General features: G+C 40.2%; 1 protein-coding gene across 1 annotated transcript in view; it reads right to left on the bottom strand.

Moving 5' to 3' along the window:
* Window positions 1–19,285, bottom strand: part of LOC117817893 (dedicator of cytokinesis protein 2-like) — a 107,777-nt gene extending 88,492 nt beyond the window's left edge. The window contains exons 1-21 of the mRNA XM_034690689.1: window positions 19,233–19,285; window positions 17,664–18,011; window positions 15,494–15,577; window positions 15,006–15,046; window positions 14,739–14,794; window positions 14,533–14,629; window positions 14,293–14,441; window positions 13,879–14,014; window positions 13,079–13,236; window positions 11,655–11,736; window positions 11,290–11,425; window positions 10,570–10,645; window positions 10,316–10,392; window positions 7,990–8,240; window positions 7,533–7,631; window positions 6,873–6,945; window positions 6,475–6,578; window positions 4,613–4,814; window positions 2,486–2,583; window positions 2,303–2,392; window positions 1,966–2,066 (exon numbers count right to left, since the gene is read on the bottom strand). Of these exons, the coding sequence (XP_034546580.1) occupies window positions 1,966–2,066; window positions 2,303–2,392; window positions 2,486–2,583; window positions 4,613–4,814; window positions 6,475–6,578; window positions 6,873–6,945; window positions 7,533–7,631; window positions 7,990–8,240; window positions 10,316–10,392; window positions 10,570–10,645; window positions 11,290–11,425; window positions 11,655–11,736; window positions 13,079–13,236; window positions 13,879–14,014; window positions 14,293–14,441; window positions 14,533–14,629; window positions 14,739–14,794; window positions 15,006–15,046; window positions 15,494–15,577; window positions 17,664–17,706 (2,153 nt within the window). The 5' untranslated portion in view covers window positions 17,707–18,011; window positions 19,233–19,285. The remainder of the gene's footprint in view (window positions 1–1,965; window positions 2,067–2,302; window positions 2,393–2,485; window positions 2,584–4,612; window positions 4,815–6,474; window positions 6,579–6,872; window positions 6,946–7,532; window positions 7,632–7,989; window positions 8,241–10,315; window positions 10,393–10,569; window positions 10,646–11,289; window positions 11,426–11,654; window positions 11,737–13,078; window positions 13,237–13,878; window positions 14,015–14,292; window positions 14,442–14,532; window positions 14,630–14,738; window positions 14,795–15,005; window positions 15,047–15,493; window positions 15,578–17,663; window positions 18,012–19,232) is intronic.
* Between the last annotated feature and the right edge of the window lie 3,385 nt (window positions 19,286–22,670).

Below are 22,670 nucleotides of genomic sequence, written 5' to 3'. Positions count from 1 at the left end.
ATAGTGCATTGGCATATTTATAACACTTAAAACAGGAATGTAGGCCTTTAGAGGGTCAAGACATCTGGCTTTTGTTGGGTACAAGGAGGATCATCCAATTACTGGTCTAAAGTTATCAAATCCTCCTACACAATAAAAGTCCCCGTGAAAAATTAACTCTAATCCAGCCGTCAGGGTGGACTTGGAAATATTACCATCGTTATTGCCATCCAGTCTTCCTTGATTTTGTTTTAGTGCATGGCTTAAAGGTGAGAACAGGAGGATTTTTATAAGGGAAAGAGATAGACAGTTTAAAATGTAGTGAGAGGGAGTTTAAGAGTTTTACATAACAGCTTCTGAGCTGACAGGCATTAAGCCGCCATGACCCTCTCAAAGGGGGTGAACACCAACACTCTAGCAGGGCAGCTGAGGGATGAAGTGATGGTGGGGAGATGGACAGGAAGAGAGACAAGTGGCTAGAAGTAGCCGAGAGGGGCAGCAGCATTTATTGGAAAAACAAGGTCAAAAGGATGGAACAGAGTGAAGGAGGAGTCTGATGTGTTTTTAATTTCCTTATTGAAGCTTTGGCAAATCAAACCAATGTTTCCCTAGTGCCCACTGAGTGAATTAACAGAGAGTAAGAAGCAGACAGTAGTGTTTTGGGAGCATGTCTAAGTGCTTTAGCTGGTACTCCACAGAGAGGCAAGTTTAAAATTCTAGCTATATTGCCGTATAGTGAAGTGGAGTGGTTTGTCCGGTCAAGTCCTCTTAAATGAACGACACACTTACTCTGGTGGCATCTGGATCAGTGCACTAGTCATTTAACATTACATTTTCAAGGGACATTCGGGTCATTAAGTCGCATTAAGTGTAACAATTGTATAGTTTCAGTGTTTGGCATAGTAAATAGCTGACAGCAACTAAATGACAGCTCCCAAGAGTGGGAAGCCAAAACATTTGGAGCCCCTCCTAATGATTTGCTGCAGTATAGCTCATTAAGTCTGCCTCCTCCATGTTAACAGATAGAGCAGTATTATTATTGATAATAATTATTATTATTATCATTATTATTATTATTATTATTATTAGTATTATTATTGTTCTTGTTCTTGTTATTATTATTATTACTATCATTATTATTATTGATACTACTTATTGTTGCTTTATATACAAATTCATCATGAGAATAATCATATTTTAATTATGAATGTATTATTATTTTATTGTGATTGTTGTCATTATTATTATCATCATCATTTGCAATTTTCTTTTCACACAATAAAAAGGTTGTATGTTTATTATTAATATCACCGTGCATTAAGTCTTAAAATCTCCTCTCTGATCCCTGAGTGGATGCACTCAGCCTGAATCTATTGGAGCCCACAGTGAAATTATTTAAACATTTAATAGCCAGTCATGCTCTGTGAGTTTCAGTAAAGTGGTCTCAACTGGCTGACCAAATAGATTCTTGACCTTCTCAAGGGATTAACTAGGTTGATGCTTGAAATGCTGATGAAGAACATATTGTACTCATCTAGAGTCCTTAGGAAGAGCAATTGGACTTTTTCTTATTTTAAACCTTCCTTATAATGAAAAACGTTTTTTCTCTTGCCAATAAATACATAATTTAATCATCCTCCAACTTAGCAACCCTGTAGATGCAAAAGAGCCTCTGTATTGTTTCTGTGTCCCAACGCTCCATAATCAGGCAAATTGATTGGTAGGTAAGCTGAGTTTTCTACAAACTTCTCCTTTCTTTCTCTTTCTTTGGAAACATGTAGAATATCAATTAGTTTGTACCTCTCTGTCATGTTCACTTCACATCACTAATGTTCAGATGTGATGAGGTGTAGAATAAAAAAATGTTGAAGTCTGATGCCAGACACACATGCAGCTGACAGCTCTGCCTTCTGTCAATCAAGAAACTCAGGCAAAACGCAACAGAACGAGATGACGAAGTGCACGGTGATTCAGGAAGTGACCTACTTGTAGGCCAGTGTGGCGCTGAAATGCTGCTTGATGTAAGCCTCCAACACCGTGTTGAAGTGCTGGAACTTTCTGTCAGCAATCAGACCTATGATATAAATCTGTCAGACAGAAGGGAGAAACAGAAAGAGAGCTGTGTGTTTACATGGAAATAGACATTTAATCTGCAGATGAGGAGTTATGTAAATTGTCTGATAGACATGTTTATTTGGAAAAATATGGACAGGCAGAAATGTAAGAAATTGTACAAACAAAGACAGCCTGTAAAGAAATTGGCAGCATCTGTTGACTAGTCATACACACACACACCCAGACACACACCACACACCACACTCACCAAGGCGTCAAACACGAGGATGTTGTAGTCGTCAGTCTGAGAGTGTTCCATCATGATGTTGAATAAGGCATCCAGAGTGTCCTGCAGAAACTACACAGACCAGACAACGGAGAGGTCTATGAGAGAGCACACGTACCAGTCTATGCACTCGTGCGAGGACAAACTTGTATTCACACCACTGACCTTCACTACCTCCTCTCCATCAATTATTTTAAGTTTCTCAAGGTTTTCTTTGAGGAGTTCAGGTCGAGTCCTCCACTTGAGCAGACCCAGCAGGCCGACTGCAGAGGAGAGACACACAGAGTACAGTTTGTGTTCAGCTGGTTAACATACACATATTGTTCTGTCCAATGATACATCGGATCACATCTATTGTGATGAAGATGTGTAGTAAGTTTGCAAAATCAAACTTTACTCTGTGCTGGAATATTCTCAGCTTATATGTCACAGGAAATACATATAAACTGCTAAACTCAGGTATCATGTCAGTGACTGGAATCCTGTTGGTTAGACTTTGGTGCTGTTAACTTTTTTTATATATAATACAACTATTATGACTGAAACAATGATTAAACCAAACAATTATTAACAATTTCCTTTGATTAAAAGATAAGTAAAGACATTTGAAAAATGACAGAAAAATATGTATTTTGTACCATTTTCTGTGTTTAATAACTTGTCTATTTAAGGATTTGTGTAAAAACGAAATCCTTTTCAATGTAATATTTTTTGTTTGTTTTCCAAGATTTTCCAAATCACGCAGCGAGAAGCAACAACAAAGTCATGTTTAATCAAAAGATGATCTGTCAAGCTCGCAGGCCATCCTCCTATGCTAAAGAGACCTCCATCTAAACGTTCACATCCACACTTTGTGTCATTAATTCTGCTGCAGTTTGACACGGGCCAGATTGGCATGTCTCCGCAGAGCTGCCCGCTTGAAGCTCACTGCTTTCCCTGTCCAATAATTTCTGACTCACCAAGCCAAGCCGCACATCTGGTGGGTGGCCCCAGCAACACTGTGTGTCTGCAAGCCTTAGAGCCTTTGTGTGTTTGTGTATGAGAACGGGTGTCTGTCTGTCTGTAAGCCTCTGTGTGACAGTGTCTGTAAGCCTCTGTGTGACAGTGTCTGTCATTTCATGTCTTCGTGACCGGTGTGTGTGTGTGTGTGTCTATGGTACAGGTGATTAATACTGCAGGATAATATTCATTATAGTGATGGACTGGCTTCCCAAGTAACAGCTGTTGCACGGCACCTGTGTCTGATGCACCATACTGTCAGGATAGAAAGTGTTCGTGTGCATTTGTAGATGTAGATGTGCACGCCGGTGTGCGTGTTTAGTTATGTGGCCGCCAGCCAGGGTGTGTAGGACAAAATGTCGTCACTCCCCAACACTAAAACCTATGCATACAACAAAGTGTCCCCCATCTTTTGCTCACTGACCCATGACCATACTGAACACACACACACAAACACAGTTCTGGGTCAGCTAACATAATTATCAAACTGTTGACTCACTGTTAATTGACTGGCTATCTTCTTCACCCTAACCTTAGTTTTTGTAATCCTGACACAACTTTTAGCTCTAAACCTAAAATTAACTTACAAGGTCAAAAATATTTTCTTGGCATGTCACTTTTTTATGAGTTTTCTGCAAGCGACAACCTCTGGTCGAAAAATATGAGTCCAATGCGGAAGTGCTAAAAACTGCAGTTAATCAAAGATCCGCTGGAGGCTGGCTCCGGAAGTACCAGAAACCACATACACACCAATTCAAAAAGCTGATCATTACAGCAGAAATAAACATGTTCACAGCCTGGTTCAAAAGACGAATTTTTTTCTAATGCGGCAGTTTCGAAGATATTAAGATTACAAGTCTTCCAATGAGAGGCACAGCTGACTTGATTGACTGACTCAAAACAGCGCTCCAGAAACAGATGGGTGACGTCACGGATACTACGTCCATATTTTATACAGTCTATGGTTTTCTGAGGAGAATTCTGTGCAACCTCAAACATTTCATCAATGATGTATGTACACTTGACCAGTTGTGTTTTTGCAGGTTTAAAGAGACCTTCAAACTGGTGGATTTGTCCTTTACCAATTTTGTTGCAAACTATTATTCACGGTCTTGGCTTGTCCTTTTTACTCTGTTGAAAGAAGATGTTGATGTTTTTTTTTATTTGGCATGTCAAGTTCAATTTTCAACATCCTCCTCGTATATACTTTTTCTTTAACCTCCATTAATTTTAGTGTGTAGAAGGGCGTGTGTCATTTGCCCACGAGAGGGTATTTGACTTCGGGGTAGCTACCGTTCTGGGTGAGTTTGGTGGAGCACACCAGGGTAGAGATACAGAAGCTGTCTCTGGAGCTGACTGACAGGCCTCCTCCACTCCCCGACACGTTGCTGGAGCTGCGGTTCAGCCCTGACCCCTTGTGGAGGTCGCCATGGTGGTGGCGGGTTGAGGGCAACGACAAATAGCAGTTCACATCTTCCATGCGCTTGCTGTCACCCTGAGAGGAAAGTTTTAGAAAATTATGTTCAACCCAAATAACGTTGATAAACACCAGTGATAATATAACTTTGTAAATGATGGCTTGGAAGTTTTGGTGTGGCTCAAAGCAGAACTAAGACAAGACTTATCGTTCTTTTAATAGCACAAATTCTCGATACAACTCAGAGGGAGACGCTGGGGATTGCATTGATTTATCAGGCAGGTACCCAAGAGTAAAATGACAAGTAATCATTGAAGCTGTAAGTTCCACAGCAGTATTTCTCATGTATCACTGAGCCTAATCCCCTTCTAAACTCAATTTCAGTTTGAAACTCATCATTTTAACAACAGCGGAGCCATGACGGGTTAGAAAGCTCAAAGAGCACAAACAAAAACATCAACAACTGTTTATATTTTGGAAAGAGACCAGATTATTTCTATGTTTATGTCATCACTTCTGTTTCTCTAATCAAACTTACAATAATGCATTCCTTCATAATTTACTCTCTGTAGGTCATAGATTAATTTGGTTCTTAAAAGCCCATCCATGCCTTCTTCGTGATAACAAGTGGGTGAAAAAGCAGGAGTAAGAGATTGAAGCCATGAGTGGCACTGACATGAAGGGGGCTGCAGGGATAACCAGAGATAACAGAGAAAGAGGGCACAGGGAGACCATCCATTTGGTCTTTTGAGTGAATCACAAGTAATTAATCTTCATTGCGTTTGGCATTAAATCAATAAGACGGGATTCAATCTCAGCTTCGGCTGATTTGGCAGGAAATCTATTTGGCTTCACTCAACCTTTCTGGGTGGCCGTAATCTCCAGTCCAGACTTACTGTATGATCAGAGCAGCGTTGATGATGGTTGCTGCTAAACAAAACAAAGCTCTTCCTCAGCTAATGTATAAACTTTTGCTTTGATTATTAAAAAAATAAATTTTGGGCTCATATCTCAGGAGTTCAAAAAAAGGTCTAAGACCCTTTCAAAGCACACAAGAGATATCCTTAAATAAAACTGCTCTTGTTCAGAGTGACATTTTATTATGGCAAGCCCATCTCCTTTTTTTTGTGGAACATCAGTCAAGCGGATGGATTATGTTGGCAAGGGGAAATGTTTAATAACATATATTTAAAGAAATCTATGAATGCAATTCTGACAGGAGTTCTAAGCTTTCTTTGTACACAAACGTTTTTAGATTTTAACTTATGAGATTTGGAAGCTACAAAGTTTTGTGTTTATTTTTTGGCTTGAAATCAAAGAAAACTTAAGAATTGAATGGGCATAACTTTGATCTTTGGTACAGTTAAGATAAACTTTAAGTCTCTCATTTCTGAACATGGGTAATGAATCTTTTGCCATCTTTAAATATTTTGGATTAGCATTTTTTTTGCTGTTTACTTGAAGTTTCTTGCCCCTAAAAGGGATTGAGATGTGACCCTTTCTCATCATAAAACTCTCAGTATGACCTAATTTATAATCAGGGTGTATTTACATCTTCAGATTGCATTTTGGCCTGCTAATAAGCTGCAAAATAAGCTGCAAAAGTTACTTCATTCGTTTGAAATGAGGTTTCCACTGAGATCATTCTGGTTTTATTGAGATAGTTTTTCCATGTAGGAAGATACTAAACCTGTTGATGTGTTACTCTGTCTGAAAAAGTTTCTCGTCTGGTTCTGACCTTAAAAACTACAAGATCATGCAGTCCATCTTGAAGAACAGTCCCATCCTCCTTCATCAGGCGCACAAAAGCCATGGCAAAGTTCTTCTCACTCTTGTCCTTGGCTGGAGACGGAGGAGACCAATTTGTAAACAGAGGGAGGGCGGGTCAAGGGAAAAGCACATCAGGGGAATAGAAAATGAAAGAGGGAAGGGCTAGAATTCAGGCACTGGAGCTAGAAAGTCTACTGATTTGTATAATCGAGTGAGAGTAATGATGTCTTGGGTCATTTTCTAAATTGCCTCAAATCATTTGGTCCTTTCAGCGTCACATAATGCCCTAGTGATCAGGGAAGAGGATTCAAGAATGTGGGTGCATTCAGTCGACAGACAGGCAGAGGATGAGAGGCTGATACTCACACTCCTGGGAGGAGCGGTGTCTGAACATGAAGCGCAAATGTATTCTGTGCATCTCCTCCAGAGAGACAGCCACCTGAGGGACACATGCTATTATGACATATAAAATAACAGACATCTTCAAATTGAAAAAAGTATACCACAACATTTTTGTTTAGAAAGGGACCAATGCAAATGCTACACAAACAAGTGAAAATGATATGCAAACATCAGGCACCTTTAAGGAAACTGAAAGGATTATCAAGTATAGGCAGAGTACTGTCAGCTCTACAACTTCTTCAACACACACACATACAGGGACGCCATCAGGGATTTTGGGTCTCATGAAAAACATCAAATTGGACTCCACCACTTCCCTGCCTACAACCATTCCAACCCAAAAATATTACATCATGTAGATATAGATATATTATTCTGCAGGCTCAGTTCAAACATGGTATTTTTTCTAATATCTTCTAAGGCCCCTGTCAGTCATGGGCCCCTAGAATCATCCCAACTTTTTGCTCCCATATGGCACCGATTCTCACACACACACACACACACACATACACACACACACACACACACACACACACACACACACACACACACACACACACACACACACACACACACACACACACACACACACACACACACACACACACACACACACACACACACCTTAATTGTCTCCATCCAGCGGGGCTGTTTGATTTGGTAGTAGATGACGGATCTGTACTCGCTGACGGCCTTATCCCCTGCTCCCAGACAGATGGAGTTCTAGAAAAGAGGGAGGGAGAGAAAATATGTGTCATTTTGAGCCAAAGGATAATATATCCGTGTGTGTGAGTGTGTTTGTGTGTGTGTATATCCAAATATGCCTTGGATGGGTTTATATTCTGGGGAAAAAGCCACGTCTGTGTGCCCCTGACCATGAGAGGGTGAGTAAGCTCTTGATCATTCCATTCTTGCTCACTGGCCCATATCATTTCTATCTCTCAAGCATTGCATGTATGGTACACACACACATACAACACAACCACTACCTCAAACACCTCATACACTCCAACCAATCCCCGTTTACACAAATCCCTTTCCTATCACATACATTAGTGTGCTCCGTCTTCACACTGCTTACCTGTATTACCTTGCCCTCCTCGTCACAGACCCACATAATGACTTCCACGTTTTTCTGTGTCGTCTTGTTATATTTGTCGAAGTCACCAGCCTGTAAGGTGAGGTAGATGTCATTGCGAACATCGCCCGGCATTATGATCTCTGGGAAGCCGAGCTTGCGAGCCACCACGGTGCTTCGGTCCACCAGGTGAGGGTACTCCTTCCGGATCTGAACGATGTCTCCTACCAGAGCCTTCATGGTCACCCACAGACCTGGGATGAGGATGAAGAAGAAGGATGATATATATGAATAATAATAATTCATATCATTTATATAGCTCTTTTCTAAGTACTCAAAGTCGCTGTACATACGGTAAAACTAAAAATAAAACATATAAATAAAACAAAACAGGGACAGAGGTGAGGCAGGGGGAGAGGTTATGTGTTGTATGCTTTTGGAACAGGTAGGTCTTGAGGTGGCTTTTGAATGATTGAAGTGAGTCAGAGTTGCGGATGTGTGGAGGGACAGAGTTCCAGAGAGTTGGGGCAGCGATGGCAAAGGCTCTGTCCCCCAAGGTGTGGTGCTTGGACTTGGTGAGAGGGGACAGGAGGTTGGCATCTGATGATCTGAGGCGGCGAGATGGGGAGTGGCGTTTGATGAGGTTGGTCAGGTAAGAGGGGCAAGGTTATTGAGGGCTACAGAATTGTCTTTGAAATTAGTCATACTTGACGGCTCCAGAAGAAGCATTAAGACCATCAGGGAATTTTCAAGACTTGTAAAATTTTAACAGACGATGGACTAATGTGTGTTATACAATGTCTCCAATGTATAACTACCTTTATGAGGACCATTAATCTTACAAGTTAATTTATATATTGATTAAACAGGGACACTTAATTTCATTGAAGGGTGTACATTGTCAATATTAACTATAAAACAGGGTATAGCTAAAAACTTAGGATTTTGTGTAGTGCAGTGACATAAACCTCAAAGAGACAAAAATTATGCTGTAGTAAACAAAGTTGATCACACAAAACAAATTGCGAGAACGCAGGGTACTTTTCAAGATGTTGCCGAAGCAAACATAATAGATTGAAGAACACTGACTTGGAAAAAACAGATACCATGCCGAGCTGTTTTAAATGAGAGAGGAGGTTTCCAGTGAGGAGTTTGCAATTTTCTCTGCAGGTAAGTACATTCACATTACAGCCAAATGAATGAATAAAGGATTCCAACGCTCGGTACAAAACAGAACTGAATGTAAAACATTTTAAGATGTTTTCATGGCCCACAAAAACCCTGAAACACAAAGCCAGAAGGCTGTACTTAAAGTTAGGCTCACTTTGTGCTCGTTTTATTGTTTATCAAAGTTGTTAAAGTTTCAAGGTGAACCAGGCCTGGGTAAAGACGCCTGTTGTTACAGCAGAATAGACTGTTATCAACACTATACATTTCTCTGTCCTCTTTGTGAAAGGATGTGAGATAGAGAGAAAGAAACAAAGGGAGGATTACAGTGTAATCATAATAGGCAGACATTTTTTCCAAGGAACATAGAGTCCCACAGCCTTCAAAGAAATTATATGAGAGAGCTCAGACGACACATTAAGAGACAAAGGAAAAACAGAATGAGTTTTTAAAGAAAAATATATCGCTGATAAAATGCAGAGTATGTCACAAGTCTACATTTTGAAGGCCACATACAGAAAACTCTGTATATGTGTGTTAATGTGTGCCTGTGCGTCTGTGCATGTGTGTGCGTGCGTGTGTGTGTGTGTGTTGTAGCCAAATAAATCTCAAATGGAGAGAAAGGAAAGATTAGAGGTAGGTAATGTTAAGAACAGACGTCGGGTGGCCTGAGGTTATACTTCCATATCTGCTCTTCCGAATGCTCCTCTCATATCTAGGTTATGCTCGGGGCCCTCATGAGCAGGAGGAAAGATAAAAGCTGAGAGATATAAAAGTGCAGTCCAACATACAGGGTAACTATATGAGGAACGAGACAGTGTTACACACTGGGGATGGCAGGGTTAGCCGTTAACATGGGGTAGTGGGCATTGCGAGTGCAGGCAGAGGAGGGAAAACAGTGGGTAAGTAATATGAAAAGATCGACTCAGGGGAGCATGCTATCCATCAGTATAATGTCCTGCTTCTAACAAACAGTGCAGGGAGAGGGGGGAAAGGATGCAGTGAAAGATGGTCATTTAGTCTGCCTGCAAATGGCTGCAGTGTGCACAGTCCAGTGGGAGCAATACAGTCATCCATGCAGGCCCCCTAACTTTGGCAGAGCAGTCAAATGGCTCATACACCACAAAACACAAAGCAAACGCTTGTAAGTGTGGAACCGTACCTTGGCCCCCGCTGTCCCCTCGTGATGCTGTCACTTTGTTCAGTAAATTGTGGAGAAAGTCATTCTCAGCAACTACCCTGAATCCAAACAAACAAACACACACAAACATTCTTCAAAACAGACACAACTCTCATAAATAAAGATGCAACATTTCTTTTTGTATTACAATGTGAACAGAAATGGGAGTTTCTTATAGAACTAAATGATTGAGAGGAAGGAGAGGAAGAGTGATAGTGGAGGAACACAGGACATACGGGAAGAAGGGGATGAAATACTGCTTCTCCTCGTCACATTCAATCTTCCCTTTGATGGTATCACTGATGTCCATCACTGCAAAAGAGAAAAAACATATCTGTCTGCAATGGAAAATCAAAGCAACTCCAATACTTGACTTTCACATCAAAACAGTGTCAGCATCTGTGAAACATTAACATGCACTGACTCCAGCATAAAAGGTTCCTTGCAAAAGCCTGCTAGCTGCTTTGTGAGTTTATATGCAGACAGAGGAGGCAACTGTTTTAAGGTGGTCAATGCAACAGTACTTAAGGGTAAAATTATAATTAGTGCACGGTCATCATCAATATTTAAGCTTTGTTTCAGGAGTGCAGGGGTTGTAGCTCCCAGGTGAAAATATTGGCAATAGTACCTGCAGCAGCTGCTTCTGCTGACAACTCAAGACAGAATTACTCTGACCTTTAGGGAGCAGGTAAAAATGAGTGAGGAGGCAATTAAAGGCCATAATTGTTGGCTTAACTGGTGAAACAGTCTTTCTACGTTGCCCTTTGTATTTTAGCTTTAGGTGAGGTTTTCTACAGGGTACACTCAGTAATAATGACAATTCGCTGAAATGTTACTGCTTAGCAATTTTATAAATGTAAAAATTAGTAAATTTCATCAATTTCTTGACAACTCAGATTGGTAATTAAGCAACATTTTCAGCCTTTGTCAAGTTTTATGTAATGCTTTGCAAATACCTGCTACACCAAACGGCCGTCTCAGGCCCTGAGTACACTTCTTGTTGTTCATCTCTTTCAGGTCCATCCTGCCTACTCTCACTATCTGACAGATCAGATAAATCTTTTCTCTGCTCAGGTCCTTATTCCCCAAATCCTAGTTGGAAAAACAAGAAAAAGAGACGTGTAAAGAGTGGGAATAAATGATAGAAGAATGAAAACATGGAGGAAAAGGAGACAGGGCAAAAGGGTACAGAGTACAATCTGAGAGAAAAATAAATAAATAAACAAGTCAACGTTTTCAGAGGTAATAGATCTGTTCACTCTCATGCAGTGGCCTGTAGTGCTGAAAAACAGTGTGTCAGTGCCCTCTCGTGGTCACTTACTGTAAAGACAACCTTCAGGTTATTGAGCATATCCACTTCCTTTGGGAATCCTTTGCTGCCCCAGCGTACCAAGTAGTTCTCACTGCACCAGACATAGGAAAGAGTGAAAAATGACACATTTCTATTACATAACAATTCTGCAAAGCTATGCCTCACAACATTTCAATATTCAACCTCAAAGAGCATAAAAAAAAAGCAGCTGAGATCATGATTAAAGTGCTGTAGATTCAGACTACTTCAAAAAAATCCAATACCTGCAAGAAATGATGAATCAAAAAGATAAAAAATTATCTGTCCAATGCAGGATTGAGTATATGTTTGGTACAGATGATACTTGACTGTTTGTCTCCCTCTTCTTTTAGTATTCCAGAGCAGCCTGTCTGGTGTACATGAGCATGAAATATTTAGCTGCCTGATGTGACATGACGTGAATTTGAGGACACTCAAGTTTAAGTGTTTCAGTTATCCTCTGATAGGCATGGGAAGCCAATAATGTTACCCCGAGCAGCTGCATAATAGTTTAGATTCCAGAGCTAAAAATACAACCCTTCTTTTCCCAAGAGTTTTTTTTAAGAGACAGAGGGATGAGCAGGACAGGCAGACAGCAAGACAGACATGTATACACAGTAGATGTCTGTTAGTAGCATTGGGTGAATCAAAGCTGAGAGAAAGTTGATAGCTTGTCATAACATCACAGGCAGGGGGTGACTAGATTATGCAGAATATCAGTTCCATCAGTGTACAGTATGTCTAATCAAGGAAATGATAAGACAAGCACAGAAAACACAAGGTACAACATGGCATCTGGAAAAGTGGAAAGAAAATAAGAGACATGGAATAGAGGTGGATTTATTTTGATGTTCAATTCAGGTCTATCTTTCTACCCACAGCTGCAGTGTTTGAGGCTTAGATATCGACAGTATGACAGTGAGTGACAGGGCTTAGCATCAGCACTGTCAGGAATCACACAGCGCTGCCAGTCAGAATCTCCTGCCCTATAATTTGTGTTATCTGTATTCTTATTTTTGGCGGCCATTGTTCTAATTTGGAGAGTTTAACAATAGTGGAAGGAGACGAATGAGGGAATACGAGGAGAGGAATAGCAACACACAGGATGAACAGAGAGAAGGAGTGAGCAACAGGGGAGGCTAAAGCAATATAAAGTCATATAGGTAACAATAGAAGCTCATGCACCCAGCTTTATACATTTATGTGACTAACTATGACACCCCCAAAGTGATTTCAAATGGATGCAAGAGGGGATAAATCAATCTATAAGACTTCAAAATTAATATGATTATTATTTAAGAGCATTTAAATCAGCATTTAAATCTAAAAGAATACAAAAAAAAACAAAAAAAAAACACCTTCTTAAGATTGCATATGGCTAGTCACTAAAGCTAAAATAGAAGGACAGGTGACACCTGATGATGCTCTGCTTGATGGGGTCGTAAAGGGACATGAAGAGCTCTGAGTCCTCTCCAATGCGACAGACAAAGTTCCTGACAAAGACGTAGAGGCTGTGGGTGGGGGAGGACTGGATCCGTGCCGAGATCCCGCTGTGGTCTGTCTGGACATTGGACTGCAGGAGAGGACATTGGTGGAAGAAGGTTATACCAGGACAAAGGTTTAATAGGGTAAATGCTAAACACATCAATATAGTTCACAACAAGGACAAATCTGGTTAGCTGGAGCAACATTTAACAACTTTTAATCACATGGTTCTGTGCCAGCTGCAGAATCCAAATTGTAGGTTTGTAAGGAAGAAGAAAAATAAAGAATTCAAGAGTACATTTCCTCCAGTTAATATCTCAGTGTAACAAAACAGGCTGTTCAGAGCCAAAGAGAAGTCGAGCCAATTTGTGAGAACAGGAGTTCTTAATTAAGTTTGGCTGGCAGACATGATTGGTGTGTAAAATGTACTATCCATTGTGGGCACTTTTAGTTAAAATTTAACTTCATTGCTTTTGCGTAATGAATAAATACATTTAAAAAAAATTGTCCTTTCTATATTCTGTATATATTCTTTACCTCTTAGAAGGTTAAAACAGGTTAAATCACAAGAGAGACAAGTCTCTGGGAACTCTAGTTGATAAATTAACTTAAACCTACTTGAAGTAGCTGCCAACCCACTCATGAGGTTCTCTCTCCGTCACATTATAGTTAATTCACTCTTTCTTCTTTTTGATCTCGGCAGCACTATTTCTTTTATCTCTTTCTTCACCTGTTCCTCTTTGATGCGTTCATTGATCTTGGCCGTTGCCTCCTCATGAGCCCGGAAAAGACTGATGACGCTCGCCTGCTCTGGCTCCAAAATGTTCCCATCCTCATCCCGAACCACCTGGTCCAGCTCCAGGATCCTGTAATGAGAAGCAAGAGAGGTTGGGGATTCAGGAGATTGATGGAAAGTGTAAAAGGACAGGAGAAGGGTTGGTAACAAATGAGGGAACAAGACAAAGAGGTGGTGGAAGAATGAGGGAGATAAAAGAGAAAAGGATGAAAGATTAGGGGAGATTAATGGTTTGAAAGATGTGAACATGGCAGTAAAGCAGGAGTAAATAAGCTTGTGTGACTGATTTGAATGAGTAAGAGGATTCCGTTTCAAACAGTGACTATAGTGAGGTGTAAACAGACATACTTGTTGCCATAGTCAATCTTGGAGGTGACTTTCTGCTTTAGCTCCTTAAATTCATCACTAGGCAGAGTGCCAGACAGGAGCTGTGAACGCCACTCCATCAGCTCCCACATCAGTCTCTGGACCTGCTTGACACGACTGCGTTTGTTGGCCTGGAAAAGCAGATCTATGCTGTTACACACAAGCACACTCACAGATGGGCATACATACATTGTGTCTCTGCTGCTTATAATTTTTTTTTACCACAAAGAGCTGCTTCCAGATGCTACCCCATTCCCTCAGTGTGGTGGTAACCTCCTTTACCAAGGGCATCTCTGCAGACAACACTACCTCTTCTTCTCTGTTAAAAAAAAAAAACGATAAAAATATGACAAACATGACAAGACGCATTGTAAAAAGTTGGACTGTTGAAAAGAGAAAGTTACTTAAGAACTTCCAGTTTCACTCACCCTCGTTTTTTTATGATGACCTCCCTAAGATGTATGAAACTTGCAGGAAACACTCCCTGGGAAGGGATTTGTGTGGGTAGATGAGAAAAAAGAAATGAGTGATGGCTGTTCTTTTCTATCCATAAAACTAGGAATAAATACACCTTTTTTGAGTTCAATACAGCAGACTGAAAGTCCCAACATACGTGTCATTACCACATCTCTGTTAAATTCAGTCATACACAGTCAACTCTATAAAATCAAGTTTATGTGTGATCAAGCCCTTACCTGTTGGGCTTTGTTCCGAGCTAAGTGGCCTCGATACCATCCTGAAAGACAAACAGATGGCTAATTATACAAGCATTTCTACACAGAGAGACTTTTGGGGTTAAATGTTGAAATGTGGAGGAGTCTGCACAGAATACTGGTAGACTAAAACCTGAAGGGAGGTAAGGATGCAGACTACGATCTTGAATAGGAGATATAACCTTAGGCCTATTTTGGATGAAACTTATCGATTAAGTTAAGACTGTAAATTAAGATTAAGAAAAGTTACACATCATTTTTGTTTTAACTCAGAAAACGCTCTATTTCTTCAAATTACACATGGTAAGTATAATAGTAAGTAGACTATTAAAGTTTACATATTTTAATATAGAAAAAGATCTACATTTTTTTGTGATGTGGCCTGGTGTATTGTAGCAAAAAAATATGCGTTATTACATTTTCAGTGACATAAACTATATTACTTTTTACATTTTCTTAGATAGTCTTACCATCGCAGGCCTCCTGGATGAACACCATATCTCCTACTTCGAGGGAAAGATGCTTCTCTCCTTGGCCGGCAAAATTCCACTTTACTAAAAAACACAATTGTAACCGCATGATAAAGGGTTGTATTAGGAAGACAGTTTCTTGATGGCAGTAAAATAAATACACAAATAAATTATAAACCTTCACAGGCCCAATAGTAAGCTACACAAAGTGAGAGGGACCAAGCCCCTGGTGATATGTCTGTTAGCTTACACCACAGTCCACGGCTATGATAGTAAGATAGCTTGATTTAAAAGTGCTATAGGTCTTTGAAGACATTGGCAACTAGCGGTGTCATGCTTTCACTGGATGTCATTTACCACGCTGCTGTCCGTTTTGTCACTGAAGCCCCATTCACCACTTACCACTGTCACCTGTACACTCAGGACTTCTGGCCCTCTCTCCACCCTCGCAGACAAACACACTGGTTTCTATTCATTTACAAATCCCTCACTGGTAAAACCCTGTTATATCTACAGTCACTAATCAAACTTCACAGCACAAACCGTAGCCTGCGCTCAAGTAGCTTTATCAAACTCATCACACCCAAAGCCCGGACCTCCTTTGGACACACCTCCTTCCAGTTTTCCGCTGCAAATGACTGGAATCACCTGCAATAATCCCTAAAGCTGACCTCTCTCATTCCACTCGCCACTTTCAAAAACGTATTACACCCCATAACTCAACATCACTGCACCTGCTTTTAAATTGCTTTTAATTTGTTCACTGTGGTCATATTTTTGTATTGTATTGTTCTGTCTCTAGGTCTCTCTGTATGTCCTCTCTGTTTTTTTGTTTTGTTTTTTATTTATTGTCATGCCACCTGTGTTGCCTTCTCGCCCAGGTCGTTCTTGCAAATTAGAATTGGTTCTCAATTAACTCACCTGGTCAAATAAAGGTTAAATAAATAAATACATTTCACATGCACATTGGAGGCCAACTGCTAAAGAAAAATCTTAAACTTAACACCCCAGGTCAAAATTAAATTTGTTCTCAACTGAACTTATTTAAGATTATGTAGAACACAGCCTCACTGTACAGGGTGCTTGATCATTAGGATAACAAAACACTAAACAAGCAGTCACACACCCTTGAAATGAATTCTAAATATAGTCTATATTTCACAGAATAAAAAGGTGAAATCCTTCTTTCAGACCAATACCTGGTGTAGAATATGTAACGCCTTACAAACAAAAAAATGTGTGTGTGCAGTTTACAACAGTTTGTGGTTTCTGTTCTTAGTACAGTTACGGTCTTCAGCAGTTTCAAACTCAAGCACACTACTTTCCATCCTCCTCTACTTCCTGTGTTGTCGTATTACACAGACCAGGAAGATAGAGATGATTAACAGCATTTCAGTGTGCTTTTTCATTAGTATTTCATTCAGAATTGTGTTCATCACACTTTCAGTGTTAAGCCCACACAATACACAGTACAACTAGTAAAATTAAACACTTACTATTTTTTCCTTCACTTTCTACATAAACCAATTGCTGACTCGCAACCTATAAATCAGAGCATCATTTGCAAAATGCAATTTTCCTCACAAAATTGTAATCTCTGTGAGAACTCAAAAATCGTTTCCTCACCAAGTTTGAGTGTCTTGTATATCTTACAGCAACACATGCTAATCTGTCCAGCCATATTAAAACCACAAACAGATAAACTACAGACTTTACAAAGTATTTGCACGATCAGCTGCTTTTTTTCCCCTGGTTCAAAAATCAATCCCTCTACATCTAAAACTGTCTTTTTCAGGATCTATTTATCATCTTGCTTGTGTGTATGTGAGCTGCATAATGTGTAATGCATAAAGATGGCCTGGCCCCCCACCTCTCCATCAGCTGTGGATGGATGACAATTTGGTTTAGCATACACGCCAAGGACACTTGAATCCTACTGCTGTAAAATGAAATGATTTTTAGGATTAAAATTATTTAGATGTAGAAATCTGAAGTGTAAATCCTTGAGTGCCATCAAACCGTATGCACCTGCTCACATCCTGTTAAGCAGGAAATGATAGGCATTTTAGTTTCTGTCTTTATTTGGAAAGTTTACCATCATACCTTAACATAGAAACACTGCATCAGCACGTAAATTAACCCACACACAAGTGAACACACACAGACTTACCTACACCATACCGCTCCGATATGGTCCTTGTCCAAGGAGCCATGTTTACATGTAGGCCTTTACCCCCTTTCAGACTTTTGTCTTTCCGATTCTCTCCTGTTTGTCTTTGGCTTTCACTGTTTTTTTTTAGAGGTGTCTGTTCAACGTCTCACTTCTGTATTTTTCTTACTTTAAATAATTACAATAAGCCCGTCCCCCTTTGCCTCTCTTCCTCTTCTGTTTCTTCTCTCTTCCTGCCTTTAAAGGGAAGTGGCTGAGTACAACAAGGTGGAGTCCTGTTGAGCTCACAGGCCTGCGCAGTGTGTGAAGTTTCCATTTTGCTCTATTGGAGCCAACACTGTCTGTTTTCTAAACACAGGGTTAGAAAAAGATGACATGAAAAGCATGAAAATAATCAACCACATCAAAACAGTGATACTTTTCTTTAGAGCAAATCTTTACTGGGAATTTATAAAATTCTGATGTAATGAAATATAGTGAAGCTTTCTCTAAATTTACATGAATAGACAGTTCTTTTTATTTCTTTGCTTTTTCTTATTTTACATGGGTTTGTCTGAGGTACTTCTCAGTATAATGCAGAGAGGACACCAAGTGGATTTCTGATGACTAAGTATAGCACTGAGAATGTTCTCTTCTCTTTCTTAACATTAGCCACATTATGTGGAACAAATGGCACATTCTCCAGTGGTTGATAGCCTTGTGTATGTACCGATACTCCAGCCGGTTTGTCTATTAAGAATCTTTGAACCATCTCTGTCCTGTGATTTTCATTAGGGAAACACAGATAAGCCCCGGGTCATTTGTTTTACAACCATCCCCCACACAACAGGCAGAAATGACTAGAGTTTCCAGGTGTTTTCTGAGAGCATATTGGCTTTAACTACCACTTTCTATGTCTATCTGTATTTTTCATGTGGGACATTTTTCCTCTGAATACAGAAATAATCCTTAGGAATTTCTTTCACCTCTAATCTGGCACTAATTAATCTGAGGGTAGCAGATTGCTTGTTTGAACTTCATCTGACTGCATCAAAATGGAGTGAAAGCATGGCTAATTATTAGATGGTGATAACGCCCCCATTTAATAGATACATATAACCAAGCTGAGTGAGAAAGCTGTTTACATTAAATTACTTTTTTATTTGAATGATGAATTCAGACCTTTGGGATGCGTTTATTGCAAACGCTTACATTGTGATAACTATGAATTTGGGATTAATTGTGCAGCCTAGAAAATAAAAGCCATTCATGATTATGTTTACCATTGGCAAACAGTGATTTTTATCCTTCAGATATGGCATGGAAGGAGGAGTTGGTAGATCAAAGTTAGGATGTTTCTTGGGGCCTATGACTGACAAGGGCCCCAGAGGATTTTTTAAATAATATTAGTATTTCTACATGACGTTTTTAACCAAACACTAAAGAAAACTTTCTTCACAGTGCAGTGATTGATTTTTCTTTTTTTTTAAATAAAGTAATATTCAGACAGCCTTTGTATTACTCAACTCCCCACCACTAATACATGAAATGATTAGGTTCTGCCCTGAAACCTGGTGCAAGCGCCTTTACCTGACAGTGAATGAAGAGTGCAAGTGCATCCTGCAGTCATCACGTCAAGAGTCTGGAGGACAGGAAATAAAAGAAAGAAAGAAAAATGCAAAGACAGGTCCACAGAATGTCATACAGTTCATCTCTAAGAAAAGTGGGTCTGGTCTGTGAATGTTACAAATGAACCTGCCAACAAAGTCCACGTGAGATAAACTTCTGTGGTCCCCTGGTATTAGTTACCCCATATAGCCTACTAGGAGTATCATCCCTCTAAACCATGGTCTTAAACTGAACTGATGCTTTAAAGATTTGACACACTAGAGAGTTTATGCCTTTTCAAGGGGCATGGAACAGTTATGATATACAATCGCTGTTAAGCTGATTTTTTTAATCAAACGCGTAACTTTACAAACAACCGGAAGTCTTTTCAAAATAAAAGTGTGTTTAATCAAAGTAGGAAGTAAAGCAGCTAAGCATAAGATGGTAAAACTAGCTAAATAAAAGCATAAGAAGGAACAGCTTGAGGATTAAATATCTACTTCTGGGCTATTCAATTAAATATTTGGTCAGGCCGGATTTTAAGACTAAGGACACGAGCTGGGCCGGACATTTTTGGCAGACAGTGGGCAAAGTTAACCATTTAAAAGAAAAACAAATAGATAAGATAACAAACACACTGGATGTTTATTAACGTATTGCCACATCCAAAAGGGCATAAACACAATAAAAGAGCAGCACTTGTCAGTGTTAGTAAAGTATGTTTTTCTTGCCGGACCCAAGTCACAATCACTGGGCAGTTGCTTTCGGGCCACTCAAGGGTTGCTTTCGGGCCGCATGTGGCCCGCAGGCCGCTAATTGAATAGGGCTGATCTACTATAAAGCTTTAACATGGATTACTTTCAAACTACAGTCTTCAAAAAATTATTTGTTTCTGTCATTCAGATAGCCTATTTAATAAAGGCAGTTTTCACTGTATATATCTAGCATCCTAAACTGTTGATTTCATTCTTCTATAACATCATTTTAAAGATGCTGCTAATTCATTCTAATCACGTAGACTAATGTATACGCCCTGTGATGAGTTGGCGACCTGTCCAGAGTTTACCCTGCCTTCTGCCCGAAACCAGCTGCGATAGGCTCCAGCCCCCCGGGACCCCGAACGGGATAAGCGGTCAAGATAATGGATGGATGGATGGACTAATGTATACTTTAGCTGTAATTACTTTCAGTAAAAAAACAACATTTGTGGAAATGTATTTCAAAAAATGATGTCCTGAAAATTATTTTTGAAATCATAAAAAGCCTTTCAGCAGGTTTCTTTATCAGTCTTGCATCATATGACAAAATAGTGAATTCCATTGTATACAGAATACTGCATCCATGTCTACACAGTGTAATATTTGTAGGTTTAGCGTGGTTTTAGGTTGTGAGGTGTTTTGGGCCAGATGTGATGTTTTTTTCAATGGGCCCAAAGATGCTGGTTTAGCTCAGTTACAACAGGATCCCCATTAAAAGAGGCACCAGTCCTCGTCACACTGGTAATAGGATTGATTTCCAGCCTGACTCAGTGCATGTCATCGACCCCCCCCCCCCCCCCCCCCCCCCCGCCATGTTGTGGGTTCACGTCTTCTTTTTACATGCAGGATACATTTCATAACAGTTGAAGTGGAGTTTATTTAAGAAACATACTGATTCATTTTCCCTCTCATAAACATATTCGACTGTTTTGTAGCTCACCAAGTCAGATAGCTTTGAAATCTTGTTATGGAAACATAAGGTGAGATGTGACTTGACAACACTATGGATTTAACAATGACAGAAAGTTTAGGTGAGGAGACACTTAGGAATGAGCAACAGAAACTGTAAATTCCATTCTGTCTGTGTGTGAAAAACAGGCAGACTGAGGGAGAGAAAAATGATTAAAGCATAAAGAAAAATATGTCATGTATACTTCTGTATAGGTGGACAAAACTAAGACTAAGACTCTTTCCGTGAACATGAGATGTAAAGGTTAAAGCTAGGGTTGGTAATCAGATTTCGATACACTTTTTGTTATACTGGTTAAAATGATCTTTATGTCCTGATGGCAATCATTACATGATGTGTTCCTAAAAAACAGTGAAAAAAACTGCTATCTACAGCCGGAGTAAACCTGGGAAAACACAACCAACAACCAATCACCGTTTTTTGGCTCCCCAAATTTTAAACCAATCAAATCCCGTCCAGCCGTTCTGCCCTCCTCCTGCGCGTACATTTCCCCGGCGTGCACTCCTCCGAGTCCCCGTCTCCTGCCTCCCTGACTCTACTGACTGCCCCTCTCGCTCGTCCTCGGGCCTGTCCCCTCTGACCTGATGAGGTGCTTTACTCAGGACTGTAGTCCGGATCAGAGTCTAAAAAGCTCTCACCAACAAGCAGAATAATTAATGACGTTCAGTAAGTCCTACAGAAAATATATATTTATTGTAGCGTCCGTCCGGACGCTGTAGGGATGACGAGCCGATTCGTGAACACGTTGAGTTTTAATAACCGGTCACTGTCGGCCGTGATCACGCCAACCAACAAAGCAACAATCAATGTTGGAATGAATGAAAAACTTCTCCTCTTGTCTCTCCTCTCTCCCACTCGCACACAAGCGTGCCGCACACAAGCGATACGGCCCTGGTGGTGAGGCTTTCAGCAGTGTGACTGCCCCCTGGTGGCTGGCTGCAGTATAGGTCAAAAAATCCGTCTCCCCCATTCATTTGAATAGGGGAGCAGTCAAACTTTAAAAAATAAATACACGTCGTACGAATGTTTCTCACATCCGTATGCTGTGGTGATATGTAGTTAGTATTTGGCTGTTTTGTGTCCAAGGCCTCTTTTTTCTGAAAAGTTTCTTTTTCGTTAGTTATTAGAGTTTAAAAAACGGGGTTTTACTCCCGGGTTTCCTTTGATTCACAGCCGCCGTAGAACGAAACTTCAAAGGACACACGGCGTCTTGTGACGTTACGCTGTAGGGCGGAGCTTATTACAAAGGCTTCACAGGCTCTGGCTGCACAATGGCTGCGCCCAGGAGAGGGATTTTTTGGCTTAAGAACTGTACAACGGTAAGAGGCGGAGCAACGCGGTCCATTTTTATTTACAGTCTATGCTCGCACACTCTACACCTCTCCTGATGCCTTCACTGACCGTCAACACTGTAGGAATTAAGAACATCTACACTGAACACGTTTAACAAACAGTAGAGCTGTTACAGTATTATATGTATTATAACTTTTCTCCTGATATCGTGTCACCGGTACAACTGGATAATGCTAGCATGATAGTTGTGAGTACTAACAGCAGCCATGTTTGTTTGTGTTTTTAACTTTCACTATGATAATGTTTTGGTGAGGACCGGTTTTGAATCAGTCACGGTCATATGGTCGAGAATCAGCGGTGCTCGTGCATGTGAGCGGGGGGGGCGTCGTTTTGGAGGAG

The sequence above is a fragment of the Notolabrus celidotus genome, chromosome 8 (genome assembly GCF_009762535.1).
Source record: "Notolabrus celidotus isolate fNotCel1 chromosome 8, fNotCel1.pri, whole genome shotgun sequence".
In the NCBI taxonomy this organism is placed as follows: domain Eukaryota; kingdom Metazoa; phylum Chordata; class Actinopteri; order Labriformes; family Labridae; genus Notolabrus; species Notolabrus celidotus.
Note: the sequence above shows the minus strand (reverse complement) of the source record. Positions and strands in the feature narration are given on the sequence as shown.